The sequence below is a fragment of the Trichechus manatus genome, unplaced genomic scaffold (assembly GCF_000243295.1).
Source record: "Trichechus manatus latirostris isolate Lorelei unplaced genomic scaffold, TriManLat1.0 scaffold00165, whole genome shotgun sequence".
NCBI classification, from domain to species: Eukaryota; Metazoa; Chordata; class Mammalia; order Sirenia; family Trichechidae; genus Trichechus; species Trichechus manatus.
Window position 1 is genome coordinate 384,053 of NW_004444101.1, and position 16,331 is coordinate 400,383.

At 51.4% G+C, this 16,331-nt stretch overlaps 1 protein-coding gene across 2 annotated transcripts in view; it reads left to right on the top strand.

The window, feature by feature from the left end:
- The window catches only part of AGAP1 (ArfGAP with GTPase domain, ankyrin repeat and PH domain 1), a 360,673-nt gene extending 344,985 nt beyond the window's left edge, over nucleotides 1-15,688 (top strand). Inside the window, exons 9-10 of one of the 2 annotated variants that reach the window (XM_004386488.3) lie at nucleotides 10,097-10,352; nucleotides 13,545-15,688. In XM_004386488.3, coding sequence (XP_004386545.2) covers nucleotides 10,097-10,352; nucleotides 13,545-13,748 — 460 coding nt within the window. In that variant the 3' untranslated portion in view covers nucleotides 13,749-15,688. The remainder of the gene's footprint in view (nucleotides 1-10,096; nucleotides 10,353-13,544) is intronic. The other variant, XM_023740860.1, reaches the window with a different exon arrangement.
- The last annotated feature ends 643 nt before the right edge of the window (nucleotides 15,689-16,331 follow it).

Here is a 16,331-nt window from a genome sequence, read left to right on the forward strand (position 1 = left end):
GGAAGAAAGGCCTGGCAATCTACTTCTGAAAAGCAGCCAGTGAAAACCCTATGGAGCCCAAGGGTCTGATCCACAGTGGATCATGGGGATAGTGCAGGACCAGCAGTGTTTTGTTCCATAGTGCATGGGGTCACTGTAACTCAGGGGCCATTGACAGCAGCTAACGACAGCAGCATAGCTGAAGAAAGAACCTAGGGCTTAGGAATTTACTTGGAAACCTTAGAAACTGTCCAATTGCAGCATAGCCTCAAAGCCTCTTTTGTCTCTGGAAAGAGCCCAGCGTCTTCTCCAAGCCTCAGCGGGAACAGGGTGTCCTGCCCCAGCTGTCCAGGCCCTGCCTGGGGTGGACGTCCAGCCTCTGCCACTGCAGTCTTGCGTGGCCTGGGGCCTGGGTGCTCGCTGGCAGGGGTGAGTGTGGACCCAGCCAGACTGTTTGCTCAGGAGGGTAGAGATCCCCACCCATCCCAACCTAGTGGTAGTTGAAGTGTCTTAGATGGACAGGCTCTGGGGCTGTGCTGTGATCCCAGGGAAGTGAAGAATGCACGTAGCAGATTCTTTCACCTGGGATTCACTTCCCGAGAAGGGAGCCCGAGAAGGGAGGGAGTCATGGCGGAAGGCGGTGGGTGAGATGTGGCAGGCCACGTGCTGGGGCAGCAGGGGGGTGTCTCTGGTCATGCGGGCACAAGCAACGAGGAAAGGCAAGATCAGCTCCTGGGAGAGAGTCCCTGTGGCTGTTCAGGAAGGTGCTGGGTTCCGTACACAGGTCATTGAAGAAAACCAGTGGTCTTAGGGTCACCATGTGGCAGTGACTCCCAGCCTGTTAGCTCCTGAGCTGACCCTCCTATGGGACCCTAAACGTCAGAGCCAGCCTCTCCAGAGGGGAAACTGAGGCCCTGGAGAGTGTGGGTGCCTGGCCCAGGGCTCCATGGGCAGTAGGTGCCCTGCCTGGAGAGGCCTGGGTCAGTCCTTTGTACAGTCAGCACTTTGGGAGTACCTGGCACGTAGGAGGGGGGTCCCTGAGTGGGACATACGGTTACTGTGATCGTTGCTAACCGAAACGTTGGAGGTTTGAGTCCACCCAGAGGCACCTCTGAAGAAAGGCCTGGTGATCTACTTCTGAAAAATCAACCACTGAAAACCTTACGGAGCACAGTTCTAGTCCATCACACGTGGGGCCGCCAGGAGTCAGAATCGACTCGATAGCCACTTGTTTAGTTTTGGTAGATAGTAGCTAAGTTGTAGGTTGTTGGGTTTGGGCTGATGAACCAGTTTCCTTGGTCCTAGGCCCGTGCTGCCAGCTGGCTCAGTGTTGGCTTCCCCTTTACGCTCTGATGTTTCGAAGTAAAGTCCCACTAGGCTGCCTGGAAACTTGAGGCGAATGAGGATGCGTCTTTGTTGTTGTTGCTTATATCGTGGAATAGTTTTCTGCTCAGCCTAGTCAAGTTCTGAGCAGGCAGGTGTTGGAAGGCACCCACCGCAGAAGCCACGAGGGCCCCAAGCCCCACCCTGAACTTGGGACAAAGGTACAGGGGTGGACAGAGCTGCAGCTTAGTGACTGAAGCCAAAAAACCAGTTTCCGTCAAGTCGACTCCAACTCATGGAGGCCCATGTGTATCAGAGTAGAAATGGGCTCCGTAGGGTTTTCAAGGGCTGATTTTTCCGAAGCAGATCGCCAGGACTTTCTTCCGAGCACCTCTGGGTGGACTCGAGCCTCCAACATTTCAGTTAGCAGCCTAGCATGTTAATCCTTTGTGCCACCCAGAGACTCCAAAAACCAGTTGCCATTGAGTCAGCCTGACTGGTGATGACCCCATGTGTGTCAGCGTAGAACTGTGCTCCATAGGGTTTTCAGTGGCTGATTTTTCAGAAGTAGATTGCCAGGTCTTTCTTCTGAGGCACCTCTGGATGAACTTCAACCTTCAACCTTCAGTTAGTTAGCAGCTGAGCGTTAACCATTTGCACCACTCAGGGACCTTCTTCTGCAGGTACCTTCTAGGGAACAGAGGCTCAGCCGGTGGACACAGGGCAGTGTAAAGAGTCACGAACCTCCCTCTGGGTCAGGAACACCTGCGCAGGAATCCCCCGGGGCTGGCACCTGCCCGCAGACCCGCCACCTCCGACACCCTCGGCCAGCACATTGAACAGTGACTTGCAGAAGTAATAAGCCTAATACAACTGACTTTATTTAATTAATAATGATCCTGTTGTGTTCCTCGTGCTCGTAAAACACCCTGCAGGTTGGCAAAAACACTCACAATATCGATCAGAAGTCAGGCGGGGATATTTATTTTGTCTTTGCCCCGTGAGTATAAATCCTCGTCCATCGGCTCCTCGTCCCCGTGTGCGGGATTTACAGTGGCCAGTTTCTTAAAAGCTTTCAGTAATTAAGGAATAAAGAGCCATCGGTCTTTGATGCTGTCCCGGGTTCTGCGGTCTGTCGGGCTCGCCGTTGCTGAGCCCTGCACCGACCCTTGGCAACGCGGCCCAGGGAGAAGGCATGCATGCAGGCGCTGGGCTGCCCGGCCGCTCCTCCTGCTGAGAGGAAGCCCCTCTGTTTTCTCAGCTTATTGTTTCAGCCCCCTCGGCCATGCTTCCCCTCCCACTTCCTGTTTTGCTGGCAGCAGGAAGACACTTTGGACATTCCTTGCTGCTAGCTCTTTCTTCTCCCTTCCTCCTCTGGGCTTCCTCTCCTGCTCTGTCATTTCAAACTAGGGTGGTTCTCCTCCAGTCCCGTCGCCTCACCCCGAAATATATTCCTCCACTCGGATAGACTCAGCCATGGCATCTCCTTTCAAAGCAGTGTTGAAGGTATCCTTTCCTGCCCTGGGGGGGTGGGAGGGGTGATGTTTCCAAAAGAAACGATGCGGCAGGTGACAGGCACCAAAACGGGTTTCTTCTTGGATTTTTTTTTTTTTTTTAAACATTTCAGGGAGAGGGGTTTCAATAAATACGGACGCATTCGACTTGATGTGGGGTGGGCTTTGGGGAGAGGTAGTTGTTGCACGGTGTTTATAAAAGCAGTAAGTGAAGGAGTCATTTGTGGGGATTTGCAAGCTGGAGACAGAAACATCAAGGAACAGTGCTACACACCACCCCAAAATATCTGTACCACCCTGAAAATCTATACCACCCCAAAATATCCACACCACCCTCAAAATATCCATACCACCCCAAAATAGCCACACAACCCCCAAATATCCACAACACCCTCCAAATATCTGTGACACCCCAGAATACCCACACCACTCTCCAAATAGGTGTAATACTCTCAAATATCTACAACACCCCCCAAATATCTACAACACTCCCCAAATAGCCACAACACTCCCAAACAGCCACAAATATCATCAGGTCCTATCACAGTGATGGGCCCCAGGGACCAGTGGGGCATCTTATCCCATGCTCAGGGTGTCTGTAATCCTAATGGTCTGTGCCCTGGCCCACCACACAACAGTGCTTAAAGCCAGTTAGAAGCCTTGTGGTTATTTGTTTCAAAGTTTCTTTTCTGGGAATCCAACCCATTAACCTCCTTGCCCCTGGCAGCTCTCTGCACCCTCTCTCCCAGACCCAGTCAAGCTGGCTCCTGCCAGACCCAGTCGAGCTGGCAGCAGCTCAGAGCATCTGCTCTTGCAGCCTTCCACACGTGAAGACACAGCAAAGAGCGTCACACCACAGTGGCGTTTCTCAGGAAGGTGACCCGCGCCTGGGCGGGACTCTCCGCCGAGCTCCCCAAGCTTCCTGGAGGACCTTTGAGAGACTTGTTCTGCAGTTTGTTCTTCACTGACGAAAAGGATTTGCCAGTCCTTGTTCTTGTTGTTGGGTGCCATCAAGTCCATTGCAACTCATAGCAACCCATGTGACAGAGTAGAACTGCCCCATAGAGGATGATGAGACTTCGTCTCATGTACTTTGGACATGTTATCAGGAGGGTCCAGGCCCTAGAGGAGGACATCATGCTTGGTAAAGTAGAGGGTCAGCAAAAAAGAAGACCCTCAACGAGATGGATTGACACAGTGGCTGCAACAGTGGGCTCAGGCATAACAACAATCGTGAGGATGGTGCAGGACGGGAAAGTGTTTCGTTCTGTGGTACATAGGGTCACTATGAGTTGGAACCGACAGCACCCGGTGACGAGCAGATCACCAGGTCTTTCTCCCAAGGAGCTGCTGGGTGGGGTCGAGAATCCCACTCTTTGTTTCCTGTTTTGAAGTTTGGGCTACAGCTGACCCAGCTTTTCCTGATGCCTTCCCTTCCCGCCATGATTCCTCAAAACAGGGCGGGACTCCACCATCACACGTGAGCGTCATCCCCCACCTCGTGCGTCCCAGGAGCCCCATGTTACCGAGGATTGTCAGGAAAGCCAGTGACTGTCACCGTCACCCCGGACACAGTCACAGTAGGTGAGCGCTCCCATCACTTGGAGATTGCGCTCATCAGCAGGACCGTCCTCGGTGATCGCCTGATATTAACTGTACCTGCAGTGGTTTCTGTGTTGGCAGGCACTAAATCTGCAGTTTCAGGGGAGTGTCAGAGGAAGGCGCCTTGGGGTGGGCACGCAGAGCCTCGCCGCGTCACCAGCGCTCAAGGTCAGGGGCTGCCACCTTGGACGTCCATCTCCAAGCCCGGCAAGCTCCAGGCGACCCAGCTGAGCCTCGGCTCCTGCCACCCGGGCCCCAGTTGCTCTCTGACCCCATGGTCTTGTGCCCCCAGTACTTGCTGGGCCCTGCAGGTGCCTCAGCAGGAGGGGCAGGGGCGCCTCCCAAAGGGGTTTCCTTTTAGACACGAAGAGAAGAAAATATTTATCAGTACGGCTTCCACTGTAGCTTTCCCTTTTATTTGGGGGGATTGGTTCACTGTCTCGCGCCTGACGGCTCTCCCCTTCCCTCATTTTCTCTCCCGTGCGGTTGATTTATTTAAAGGTATGTCAGCACCTGGCTGGAATGAGGAGCGGGGCCCCTGCTTTTTGCTGACAGCCGGCCGCTCCAATAATTCATTTTTTAGCTCATTAGCTAACAGAGGATGTGAGCGGTGGTCCTCCGGGGGATTGGAACGAGAGGAAGTGATCTACTGCTGGCAACGCTGCTCTTGAACTGGCCTTCCTTGGGGGGAGTGAAGGCCCGGCCAAGCCAGGCCGGGATCCCAGAGGAGGATTGGGCCATCAGGGTAACAGTCAGAGGGTTTGCGATTTCTGAAGAGGAGGGTGTTAGACAGAATCTTCTTGTAAGAAAGAAGTGATTTCAGAATTTCTGACTTGCATGTGTTAACCGTTCACCCGGAAACCAGATGAAAATGATGGAGCCATGTGGTTGTCCAGAAAAGCTTCTGGACGTCTCAGGGCTGAGGGGCAGACTGGGCCCCAGTGCCCCTCCTGCCCCAACCTCTGGACATCTTAGAGCTGAGAGGCAGGCTGGGCCCCAGTGCCCCGCCCCCCCGCCCCAACCTCTGGACATCTCAGGGCTGAGAGGCAAGCTGGGCCCCAGTGCCCCCCCACCCCAACCTCTGGACATCTCAGGGCTGAGAGGCAGGCTGGGCCCCAGTGCCCCCCCGCCCCAACCTCTGGACATCTCAGGGCTGAGAGGCAGGCTGGGCCTCAGTGCCCCACCCCCCACCCCAGCCTCTAGACATCTTAGGGCCAAGGGGCAGGCTGGGTCCCAGTGTCCCCCACCCCCAGCCTCTGGGCGTCTCAGGGCTGAGGGGCAGACTGGGTCCCAGTGCCCCCTCCTAGCCTCTGGACATCTCAGGACTGGGGGCAGACTGGGCCCAAGTGCCCCCCAAGACCCGGGGTCGTTTAAACCAGTCGAGCTCCCCCCCCCAGTACCGGGCACCTCTCACTCTCAGGGGGTGACTGCCAGGACCCCTGGCCAAGGGCCCCCCGCCCCACCATGCTGAGCACACGGAGTCAGAGGACGCTCGTATCTGCAGACGGCTAGAATTCAGAAATGGAAGCCGTGCAGCAGGCGTTTTGGCAGCCCCCCTCCCAACCTGTGCCACCAGGTGTCACACTTCCCCACCCATGGGCTTTGCTGTGCTTGACAGTGTCATTGACTGTTAGAGACGTCACTTTCCCCAGTCCAGCTAACGCAGACAGCTGCCGTTTGCAGAGTGACCACTGTGGCCGTTACCTAAACACGTACTCGCAAATCCTAAAGCCACCCTGCCCAGTAGCTGTTACCATGAGCAGAGAGGAGACAAGGATCCTGGCAGTTACTGGACTCGTCGACATCCACACCACGAAGAGGAACAGGGCAGCGTGCCTACCCACGTCTCTCTAATACCAGAAAGTGGGCAGCCTTTAGCCCACACTGACCAGGGCACTTCCTGTCCCCTCCCTGGGCCACTTTAGAAAGTACATAGAGCTGATCTCCACCCCTGGTTTGTCAGGGTGGGCAAGGACCACAGGCTTTGGCTATAAGTTATTATAACAGCATGATAATATTATGTTAGTATATAATAATTTACTCGTTAAAGTAGAGGGTCAGCGAAAAAAAGGAAGACCCTCAACGAGATGGCTCAACACAGTGGCTGCAACCACAGGCTCAAACATAGCAGCAGCTGTGAGGACAGAGCAGGATCGGGCAGTCTGTCGTTCTGTAGTATGTGGGGTCGCTGTGAGTTGGAACCGACTCGACGGCATCTAACAACACATGTAACAAATGCACGGACAGGAGTGAGGGTTCTGAATTTGCACCCAAAAAACCCAGATGCCCTTGTCTGAGGCCTCTTTTTGTACTAGTTGGACTTGAGCTGTTAAAGAGAATGATGCCTGACACAGAACAGAAACTCAGTGACTGTACTTTGCTTTCCGGCCACCTCCTGGTTTCTGAAAACGGACAGTGAAACGTTGCATTCCTGAAGGACCCAGAAATGGGCGGGAAAGGCTTGCTTTCAAGCAGCGCAGAAGTTTTGGCCACGAGCTCTGGTTCTGTGAGAAGACAGAAGCGGCGAATTGAACAGGCCTGCGGGGCGTCCTCTGTGGGCAGTGTGTGGGGCCAGGTGGATGTGGGGGGAGGGGAAAGCAGACACCCCCAAGAAGTCAAAGTCCAGGAAACTCTGCTACTCTGTTTACGGTGTTCCTTGGTGATGGTTAGGGAGATAAAGCCTGTTTTCTGCATTCATGTTGTTAGAGGTTTCAAAAACCCAAAACCAAACTCATTGCTTTCAAGTTGATTGCAACTCATAGTGAGCCATAGGACAGAGTAGAACTGCCCCGTAGGGTTTCCAAGGCTGTAAATCTTTACGGAAGCAGACTGCCACACCTTTCTGCCACGGAGCAGCTGGTGGGTTCGAACTACCAACCTTTTGGCTAGCAGCCGAGCACTTCACCATTGCGCCACCAGGGCTCCCTTACAGGTTTTAAAGACCTTCATGAACAGTAGTCACCCCGAGACAACTAATGTATCAGAGGTAGATCAGCTGTGAAGCCCAGTCCCTCGTCCCTAATCTCATGTACATAACCTTAGAATCTTTCTCTCATAGAAGGCTCCAAATGTGATACACGCTTTCAGCCCGGCAAAACCTGGGCCCACCTTTATGATGCCTTACGAACAGCACCAGTTTTTAAAACCAAAGAGCCACTTCAGCGTGATTCTTAGCCACGTGTAGGGTTCTGTCTGCTCGGATGAGCTCGTTTGTGGGGTGCCCAGATTCCAGGGCAGAACGTCCCCGCCGCGCTCCCTGTGTACAGACTGACTGCAGGAAAGGAATTAGAAGGTGTGGGCTCCTGTTCATTCTTTGGGGTGTTTGAATATTCAGAAGACAATTTCATTAGTGCAATTAGGACACTAGTTACTACTGTAAAGTTCCCTGCTTTATCGTTAGATGATTTCACGATGACTATTAAAATCGACCGGACAGAGTAAAATAGTTGTGACTTGAATGCCTACCCAAAAATGAGAGTTAGAACATTGGCACTTAAAAAGCCATATGCATCCTCCACTATCGTCCTTTTTCCTATAATTCAAGTTTTGCTCCTTCTCTTTTGATTTTGAAATGCATTCACAAGTTTTGAATCCAGTACATTTTAAAGAATGTTTTTAGATAACATCAGAAATGCTTTTTTTTTTTTTTTCTTAACCAGTATTCTGTGACGTTGCTGGTGCTTTTTTTGTTTGCGTTTTTGCAGAAGCGGGGATGCACGTGTGAGGGTGAGGACCCCCTGCGCATCGCGTTTGGGGAGCCGGTGTGTTCATTCTCAGCTGTAGCCAAGTGTTTGTCCTGGAAGTCTTGAATGAAAAGAGTCGGGGGTCACTCTGGGGTCACTCACACGTACCAGGAAGTGATGCAAAGCTAATCCAGATTTACTCCTGGAAGACTTTGTTTGCCTAAGTATTTAAAAACAGATTAGGGCCAACCCGACACTGGATTACCAGGGGCAGTGTCAACATGGGGAAAAGGTGTCAACAAGGCCTTTTTTTTTTCTGTGCTTCAGAAGGAAAAATGTTGTGGGAAATGAGTTTCCTTTCTAGAATATCGCTGAGGCCCTAAGCGATTTCTGTGTGCTTTGCAGCTGTGTGCGCTGATGATTCCCCTGGAGAAAATGCTGGATTTGGGGAGGGGACAGTTGTGAATCAGTGTGTGATTTAGGTTACTTTGCTTTCTTTTTCCACCGCCCTCCGCAGAGCGTCTGCCCAGGCCTAAGGGTGCAGCGCGGTGAGCAGGACACGGCTCCAGGGCTCGCCAGTCTGAAGAGCCACTTGTAAAATCTCATTTCTGGTCTTTTGATTTTTTTTTTTCCTTTTTATTTGCCATGATGCTGCAGACAGTTGAGGGTTGCTGAGCTGTTTTTAATGTCTCTTGCATCCATCCTTCTCTGAGAAACTAAAACGAAAGTCTGTCACAAGTATCCACAAAGCTCCAAGTGTGGAACCAGACAGCAACCCCACCTTTCAGCCAGTAGGAACATGTGCTGCTGCCCGCTTCTCCCTCCCTCCCTCCTTTTCTTTCTGTCCTTTCTCTCTCTCGCTTTCTCTCTTTCTTCTTCCTCTCTCTCTCCCTTTCTTTCTCTTTTTCTTTCCCCCTTTCTTCTGCTTCTCTTCCCATCCCACCTTCTTCTTTTCTCTCCGTCCTCCCTGATCAGTGTCCCCATTGCTTTCAGACCCCAGGGTGGAAGAGGGTCCCATTATCACACTCACCGGGCCCAGGATGCTCTCCCTCAGCCAGGCTGTACCATCATGGGGTGGCCCCCCAGCCAGCCCCCTCCTCTAGCCCTAGCTCAGCTCTGGCCTCAGGGTGCTGCCTTATCTCCTAGGCTCGGTCCTGGAACATGTCCCTCAGAAAACCCAGCCAATCTTGGTCACATAAGGGGTTGGTGGCACTTTACCACCTCTGCTGCAGCCTTTCTCAGGTATCCAGAAACATTACAGAATCACTCATAGTGTTGAGCTCAGTCTGTATCTCTTTCTAAGCCTGCCCGTGGGAGTCGACCCTTTCATATCTGGGTGATATACTTCAACTGCAAGTGTTTAGAGACCCTGAGGAATTACACACACACATACACACACGCACACACACACACACACACACACGCACACGCGCACACACCTGCATGCAGGCATGCGCACACGCCCACTCACGTACACACGTGCACACATGCAGATGCATGCACCCACGAGATGCACATGCATGCACCCACTCAGACATGAACTAAAAGCACTACAGTCACACCCAAGGGGGCGAGCTCCCCAGCTCTCCTGCCGCCTTCCACCTGGACTCGGGCCAAGTGTCCTTAACCCCAGCTTTCACAATTTTTGCTGCAATGGTAAAGCTGATCTCACAGCCTGCCAAGTCCGAGCATGCTGGCTCCCACCACTAGGGTGGTTCTCCCAGGACACTTCTATGTTAAAAGCTGAGCGAAATCAAGTGAGCGTTCCAGGCCACGGGCCTCGGCTCAGTGGTTCTCAGGCCTCAGCCGCACCAGAATCGCCTGCAGGGCCCGTGGCCGCCCCCAGACTCTGAATCGGGGGCTGGGCTGGGCCCGAGGGCCGGCATTTCCAACAGTTCCCGGGTGGTGCTAACCGTCCCCCAGGTGGTCCCCTGGGTGTCCCCACGCCTTCAGTCCTCTGCCCTTTGTAAACAAGCCTATCTTTTGTCTCCACAGGGAGGAGAAGGAGCGGTGGATCCGGGCCAAGTATGAGCAGAAGCTCTTCCTGGCCCCACTGCCATGCTCAGAGCTGTCCCTGGGCCAGCACCTGCTGCGGGCCACCGCCGACGAGGACCTGAGGATGGTCATCCTGCTGCTGGCGCACGGCTCCCGGGACGAGGTGAACGAGACGTGTGGCGAGGGAGACGGCCGCACGGCCCTGCACCTGGCCTGCCGGAAGGGCAACGTGGTTCTGGTGCAGCTCCTCATCTGGGTAGGTGGCCTCCCCCGGGTCTCGCCTTTGACCCTCTCATCTGGGCCTCTCTCTGGCCTCCCACCCGGGCCCCCACCTAGCCGAGGAGAACCATGTCCTTGTGGTGTTCTCCAGTCGTTCTGCTTCTGCAGCATCTGTTTGGTAGAAGGCTGTCTTAGGATTCTCCAGAGAAACAGAACCAGTACGATACAGAAAGATTTATTTTTTGGAATTGGCTCACACAATTGTGGGGCTGGCAACTCTAAAATCTGTACATCAGGAGGTGGACTGGAAACTCCCGAAGTCTTGTATCCAAAATCCACATGTCATGTGGCTGGCTGGAAACTTCAGCTGGATGTCTGTGTGAGGGTCTCGAGGCAGATTCCTTCTCCCTCAGGAAAGCCCCTTTTTGCTCTAAAGGCCTTCAACTGATTGGGCAAGGCCCACCCACAATGGAGGGTAGTCGGCTTTGCTCAGCATCAGCTGATGTAAACGTTAATCACGTGTAATGACCTTCAGCCAACGTCTAGACTAGCCTTTGACCACACAGCTGCCATCATAGCCTGGCCACGTGGACACATACAATTAACCAGCACAAAGGCTCTTGCTACTAATCTGAAGATCAGAATTAACTGCAATAGGGAGGTTAGGATTTAAATATGGATGCCTTTTGGCCTCCCCCGTGTAAGGGCTGAAAACGCGGGGGCACCTGTCCAAGGACTGATACCAAAGAAGAAACGAAGTCAGTGGACACTCTCCTCTTTGTACAACTGTTGACTAAGAGTTGATGGATGTTTCCTCTTTTTGATGACCCATTTTTTCAGGTCAAGCATGGTTGACAGTGTCCCTCTTTTTGGTTTTACGGAAAACTCCTATCTTCTTTTTTTGGTGGCAGTTGGGGACACAAACTGAACATGGTTTTCCCACTGTCATACCTTTGAGGCTTTATCCTCTTGACACAAAATACTGGGTCCTGAACTTTGAGATTTGTTGTGGCGGGAATTTGCAGAAGGCTTCTTCTGGACTATTCTGATTATACTGAGAGGAAAAACAATTTAATTCATTTGGAAGCATTTGTCTTGAAGCTTAAATGAGTAGAAAAGAGACCTGCCCTGGCCGGCCACGAGTGGCATGGGAGAAGCCCACATGCCCACACAGTGGCAGGTGGGACCCCTTTGGGGACATCAGCCTCAGGGGACCCCATCAGGGTGCAGAGAAAGCTGCCTGCTAAGACGTCCCTAGGTGGGGGGGCCTCGGGCTGGGCCACCACTGCTAGGGGCTCTCCTGTCCCCGTCCCCAGGCAGGAGATGGGGTCTGTCCCCCAGCAGCAGAAGAGGGGTGCAAGTTTCTATCTGTGTTTTCGTTTGGGTTTTTGGTTTTTAGGTGGTTTTTTTTTTAATGTACTTTATATTTTTTAGAGCAGTTTTAGGTTTGCATAAAAATGGGGCAGAAAGTACAGAGCGTTGCCACAGCCCCCTCTCCCCCTGCACACAGTGTCTCGTAAATTAACACCTTGCATTCCTGTGCTACGTGTCTTACAGCCAATGAACCGATAGAGACACAGTGTTCTTAACTGAAGTCCCTAGTTTATGTTGGAGTTCACTCTGGTGTACTGTCCTGTGGGTTTTGACAGATACATCATGTCACGTGTCCCCCATTACAGCAGGGTGCATGCAGGGTCATTTCACTGCCCTGAAAATGCCCGTGCCCCACCTATTCACCCCCCTCCCCTCTGTGTATAGTTTTAATCTGACTTTTCTGAGGGACGGTAGGGAGAGTTAGATGCACAGATACTGTATCAAAACCACTCAAAGTTTCAGCGTCACTTTTACTTGCTAATACATGTGATCTCATGCAAATTAGGTGGTAACGGCATGCCATCTTTTCCTCTCCGATTGGCCCAGATTTTCCTCCCTGTTAATGCGCCGTGCCGATGACACTCCCAACAGCATGCTCAGGTGGGTGGGCGGGAGCGGAAGCTAATCTGCCTTTTTTCAAGAGCAAGAGGTTTAGGGATGTTGTGTTCCTTAACCTAGTAATTCCACTTGTAATCATGCCCCCAGCAATCAAAGATTCTGAGGCAGATTTGATGTGATCACCCACGTCACAGCCTTATTTGTACCAGTGACAATTTGTAAACAAATGAGATGTCCAACAATGGAGGATGGAGTAACTGTTCATACAGTGAATGTTTGACGGCTATTGGTGTCATGCTTTCGAGTACTCTGTAATGATGTGAGAAAGTGCTCCTCGCGCAGAGTTCAGTGGGAGAAAGCAGGACAGATTATTTGTATAGCTTTGTCTCAATTCTGCACATACACATTGAGATTCAAAGAATAGCATCAGAAGGAAATACACTAAAAGATAGACAAGGTTTTCTCTGAGTAGCAAGATGCTGGGTGATTTTTATTTTCTTGTGCTCTTATATGCTTCACAGATTTCCTACAAGAATGAATTGTCTCTGAGATCAAGAAGAGATTAATTTTTGCTTTTGCAATTAGTCAGAATTGAAATAGCCCAACTAAAGTTCTCTTTGTTCCGTTCATATTGCACAAAGGATCTGCTTTCAGTTATGAGAAGCACATTCTTCTCTTAAGAGAATGTGCCACCAACTGTTGAGAGTCCCACCTCCCCACCCAGTTCACCTGTAGTATGGTCCTAGGTCCATATCCACATACAAGCTGTGTGCAGGGGGTGAGAGAACACTTCACTTGCCCCTCTCCACCACCTCCTCCCTCTCCTCTCCCTCACCTCCTCCTTCACCTCCCTCTCCCTCACCTCCTTCACTCCTCACCTCCCTCTCTCCTCACCTCCCTCTCTCCTCACCTCTCTCTCTCCCTCACCTCCCTCTCCCCTCCTCCTCACTTCCCTCTCCCTCACCTCCCTCTCTCCTCACCTCCCTCTCCCCGCCTCCTCACCTCCCCCCCTCCTCACCTCCCTCTCTCCTCACCTCCCTCTCCTCACCTCCCTCTCCCTCACCTCCCTCTCCCTCACCTCCCCCTCCCTCACCTCCCTCTCTCCTCAACTCCCTCTCTCCTCACTTCCCTCTCCTTCACCTCCCTCTCCTCACCTCCCTCTCCCTCTCCCTCACCTCCCTCTCTCCTTACCTCCCTGTCCATCACCTCCCTCTCCATTGCCTCCCTCTCTGTCACCTCCATTCTCCCCTTTCCTCCCCTGGAGCAGGGACACTAACGTGGACTCTGTTGCCTGCAGTATGGCGTGGACGTCATGGCCCGGGATGCCCATGGGAACACGGCGCTGGCCTACGCCCGGCAGGCCTCCAGCCAGGAGTGCATTGATGTGCTGTTGCAGTACGGCTGTCCCGACGAGCGCTTCGTCCTCATGGCCACCCCCAACCTGTCCAGGAAGAACAACAACCGGAACAACAGCAGCGGAAGGATGCCTACCATTATCTGAAGGGTCGCTTGAACCTGCCGACACCTGCCACCGCACAGCCTGGCCGCACCACCTCTCCTGGAAGTGACCGCACGTGAGTCCTCCCACGTCCCCGCCCTCCTCCTGGTGGTCACCTCCCCGTCGCCCACCCCACCCCCTGAAATCACAAAACTTGGACCGTCCTGAGGAGGTGAAGAGGAGGCAGGAGGCTGCAGAACCGATTCCTTTTCCTACCACCTCCTGAGTGACAAGCAGGAGACGCCCGCCAGCCTTGGTCCTTTGATGATAGCACACGACTCCGCCGCGGGACACGCGTCCCTGTGGCCAGCAGACACCGCGCAGCGGGCAGCGCGGGGACGGGTACGAGAGCGGGAGGGGAGGCGAGGAGCCAGGAGAAGGGGTAACTTTCCTTGACTGGCAGTTAAGCACATCAGTACATTCCACCTCTACCAAATGGAACGCTTGGATTTCATCCCTTCTCCAGGAGCTTGACGGCATAAATCAGAAGCAAGCACAGAGTTTGTCAGGTTTGAAGCCCCTATGATGGTGTGTGTCAAATCAGTTGTAGCTAATCTGTCCGGGGAGAGTACTGGCTTCATTACACTCGTATAGTTGAGTTCTTCCAGCATTACCGCTGTTTAATAGAACATGATTAGTCATCACCCAGAAGAAAGCATATTAGCCGAGGAGGTAGTTACGCGGCATGCTCCAGTGATTGCCAGAATGTGATTGCAATATTCTTAGAAGCATCATATTATCCCGACATGTTCTTTCGAGCCCTTGGAGCCCTCCTTTCTAAATTCACTGTCATAATTTAGTATCTGTTTAATTTTTCAGTCCAAAGAGAGGAAATCAGATGCTGAGGATTATTTGAAAGCGGTCTCCTTGGTGTAGAAACAAAAAGGGGAAAATAAATAGGGGCGACTCTGAAATTTGGAAGGAAAGAATGAACCCAGCCAATCATAACACTTCGAGTACATTTAGTAAGCTAAATAAATACATAAAAGGCTATTTTTTTCCCTGGCGTGACAGAGAGTTTATGTCCTTGCGCCAAGGTGAATGTGTTGGGCTCAGTCACTCCAGCGCTGCGTTGCCCGACTTACACAGCTTTCTATATTCTGTCTTTTAGATGAGATGTGTGAAAATCTATTTGAATAAAAGACATTCATAAATATGCATCGATTTTTGTACAGACAAATGGCATCTCTGTTAATTTATAAATTGAACTGGATGTGAACTAATAATGTGCAACTAGTTGAGATAAGAGGGTCACAGATCATTGTACATGGAAAATATTCCCAGCAGTAAACACTTCCATTAATGTGATATACAGCTTTTGAAAGGGAACATATCAGAATAAGATGGTGGTACAATTTGCTTATTAAAATCGAGAAAGAAAAAAGACAATGACGCATCTTATGAAGGGGGAGAGGCATGTGATTTCTCACTGGCAGAAGTGTGATTTAGATCAGATACCACTTTTGCTAACCAAGAGGAAGAGGCTACGGCAAGACGATGATTTCTGAATCCCAGACCTGGGTGCTTTGGAAAGGCGGGTCGTGACCAGCTGCCGACTGTTCTGTGGCTCACAAGCATCCTTAAGACTTTGACTTGGTGGCCAAGCTCTTCATTCTAGTAGGTCACCAGATTTTCCGTTGTGGTGGTATTGGGCTGCTTCAATGTGATGGTCAGACAGAGCAAACCAAATCATGATACCGTAGGTTACAAAGAAGAAGGGGCGACATTGGCTGGAGCCCTCTGACACTATGACAGGAAGAGGCTTTGTCACACTGTAAGACCACATTGTAGGAAAACAGTACCATCCACCCAGCCACCACCGGAAAAGCCCCTTGCTCTGATACATGAAACCTTCTATTTTGTAAGAGTTTTTCCTCTTCTTTCACTTTTGAAAAAAAAATTAAAATTAAAATAGGTGGAAATAAAATAAAGCTTTACACAGAGTTTATATGTGGCTAAGTGTTTCGTGGAAATTTCTAATCTCTATTAAACTCAGTCAGGAGCCCTGGTGGCACAGTGGTTTAGCACTCGGCTGCTAACCAAAAAGGTCTGCAGCTCGAACCCACCAGCCACTCCGCGGGAGAAAGACATGGCAGTCTGCTTCCATAAGATTACAGCCTTGGAAACCCTCGGGGGCAGTTTTACTGTCCTGCAGGGTCGCTATGAGTCAGAATCGACTCAGTGGCAACAGCTTTGGTTTTTCGGTTTTTTTAATTAAACTTATTGGAACTCACCAGTATCCAAGAATATCAGGTGCAGGGGCCACACATCTGAGAATTGCAACAAAAATTCCATAATCGCGCCATTCATTTTTTTAATTCTGTGTTTCATCACTGTGTAGTTATTTTAAATGTGAACAGGGAAAAAAAAAAAGTCATGGCCTATTTTTAAAGCGTGCTTTACTGTTCTAACCCAGCTACATGTTCACCTCCACCCAGCCTTCAGCGTAGACTTCACGTAGTGAACGCAGATATAGTATAATTGAAATTCTTAAATTATTTCATTGTAGCTAATTCCCACTATAGGAATGCTTTATCATAGCGAAGACTTCTGTTGGACAAAAAAAAAAAAAAAAAAAAGAATTCT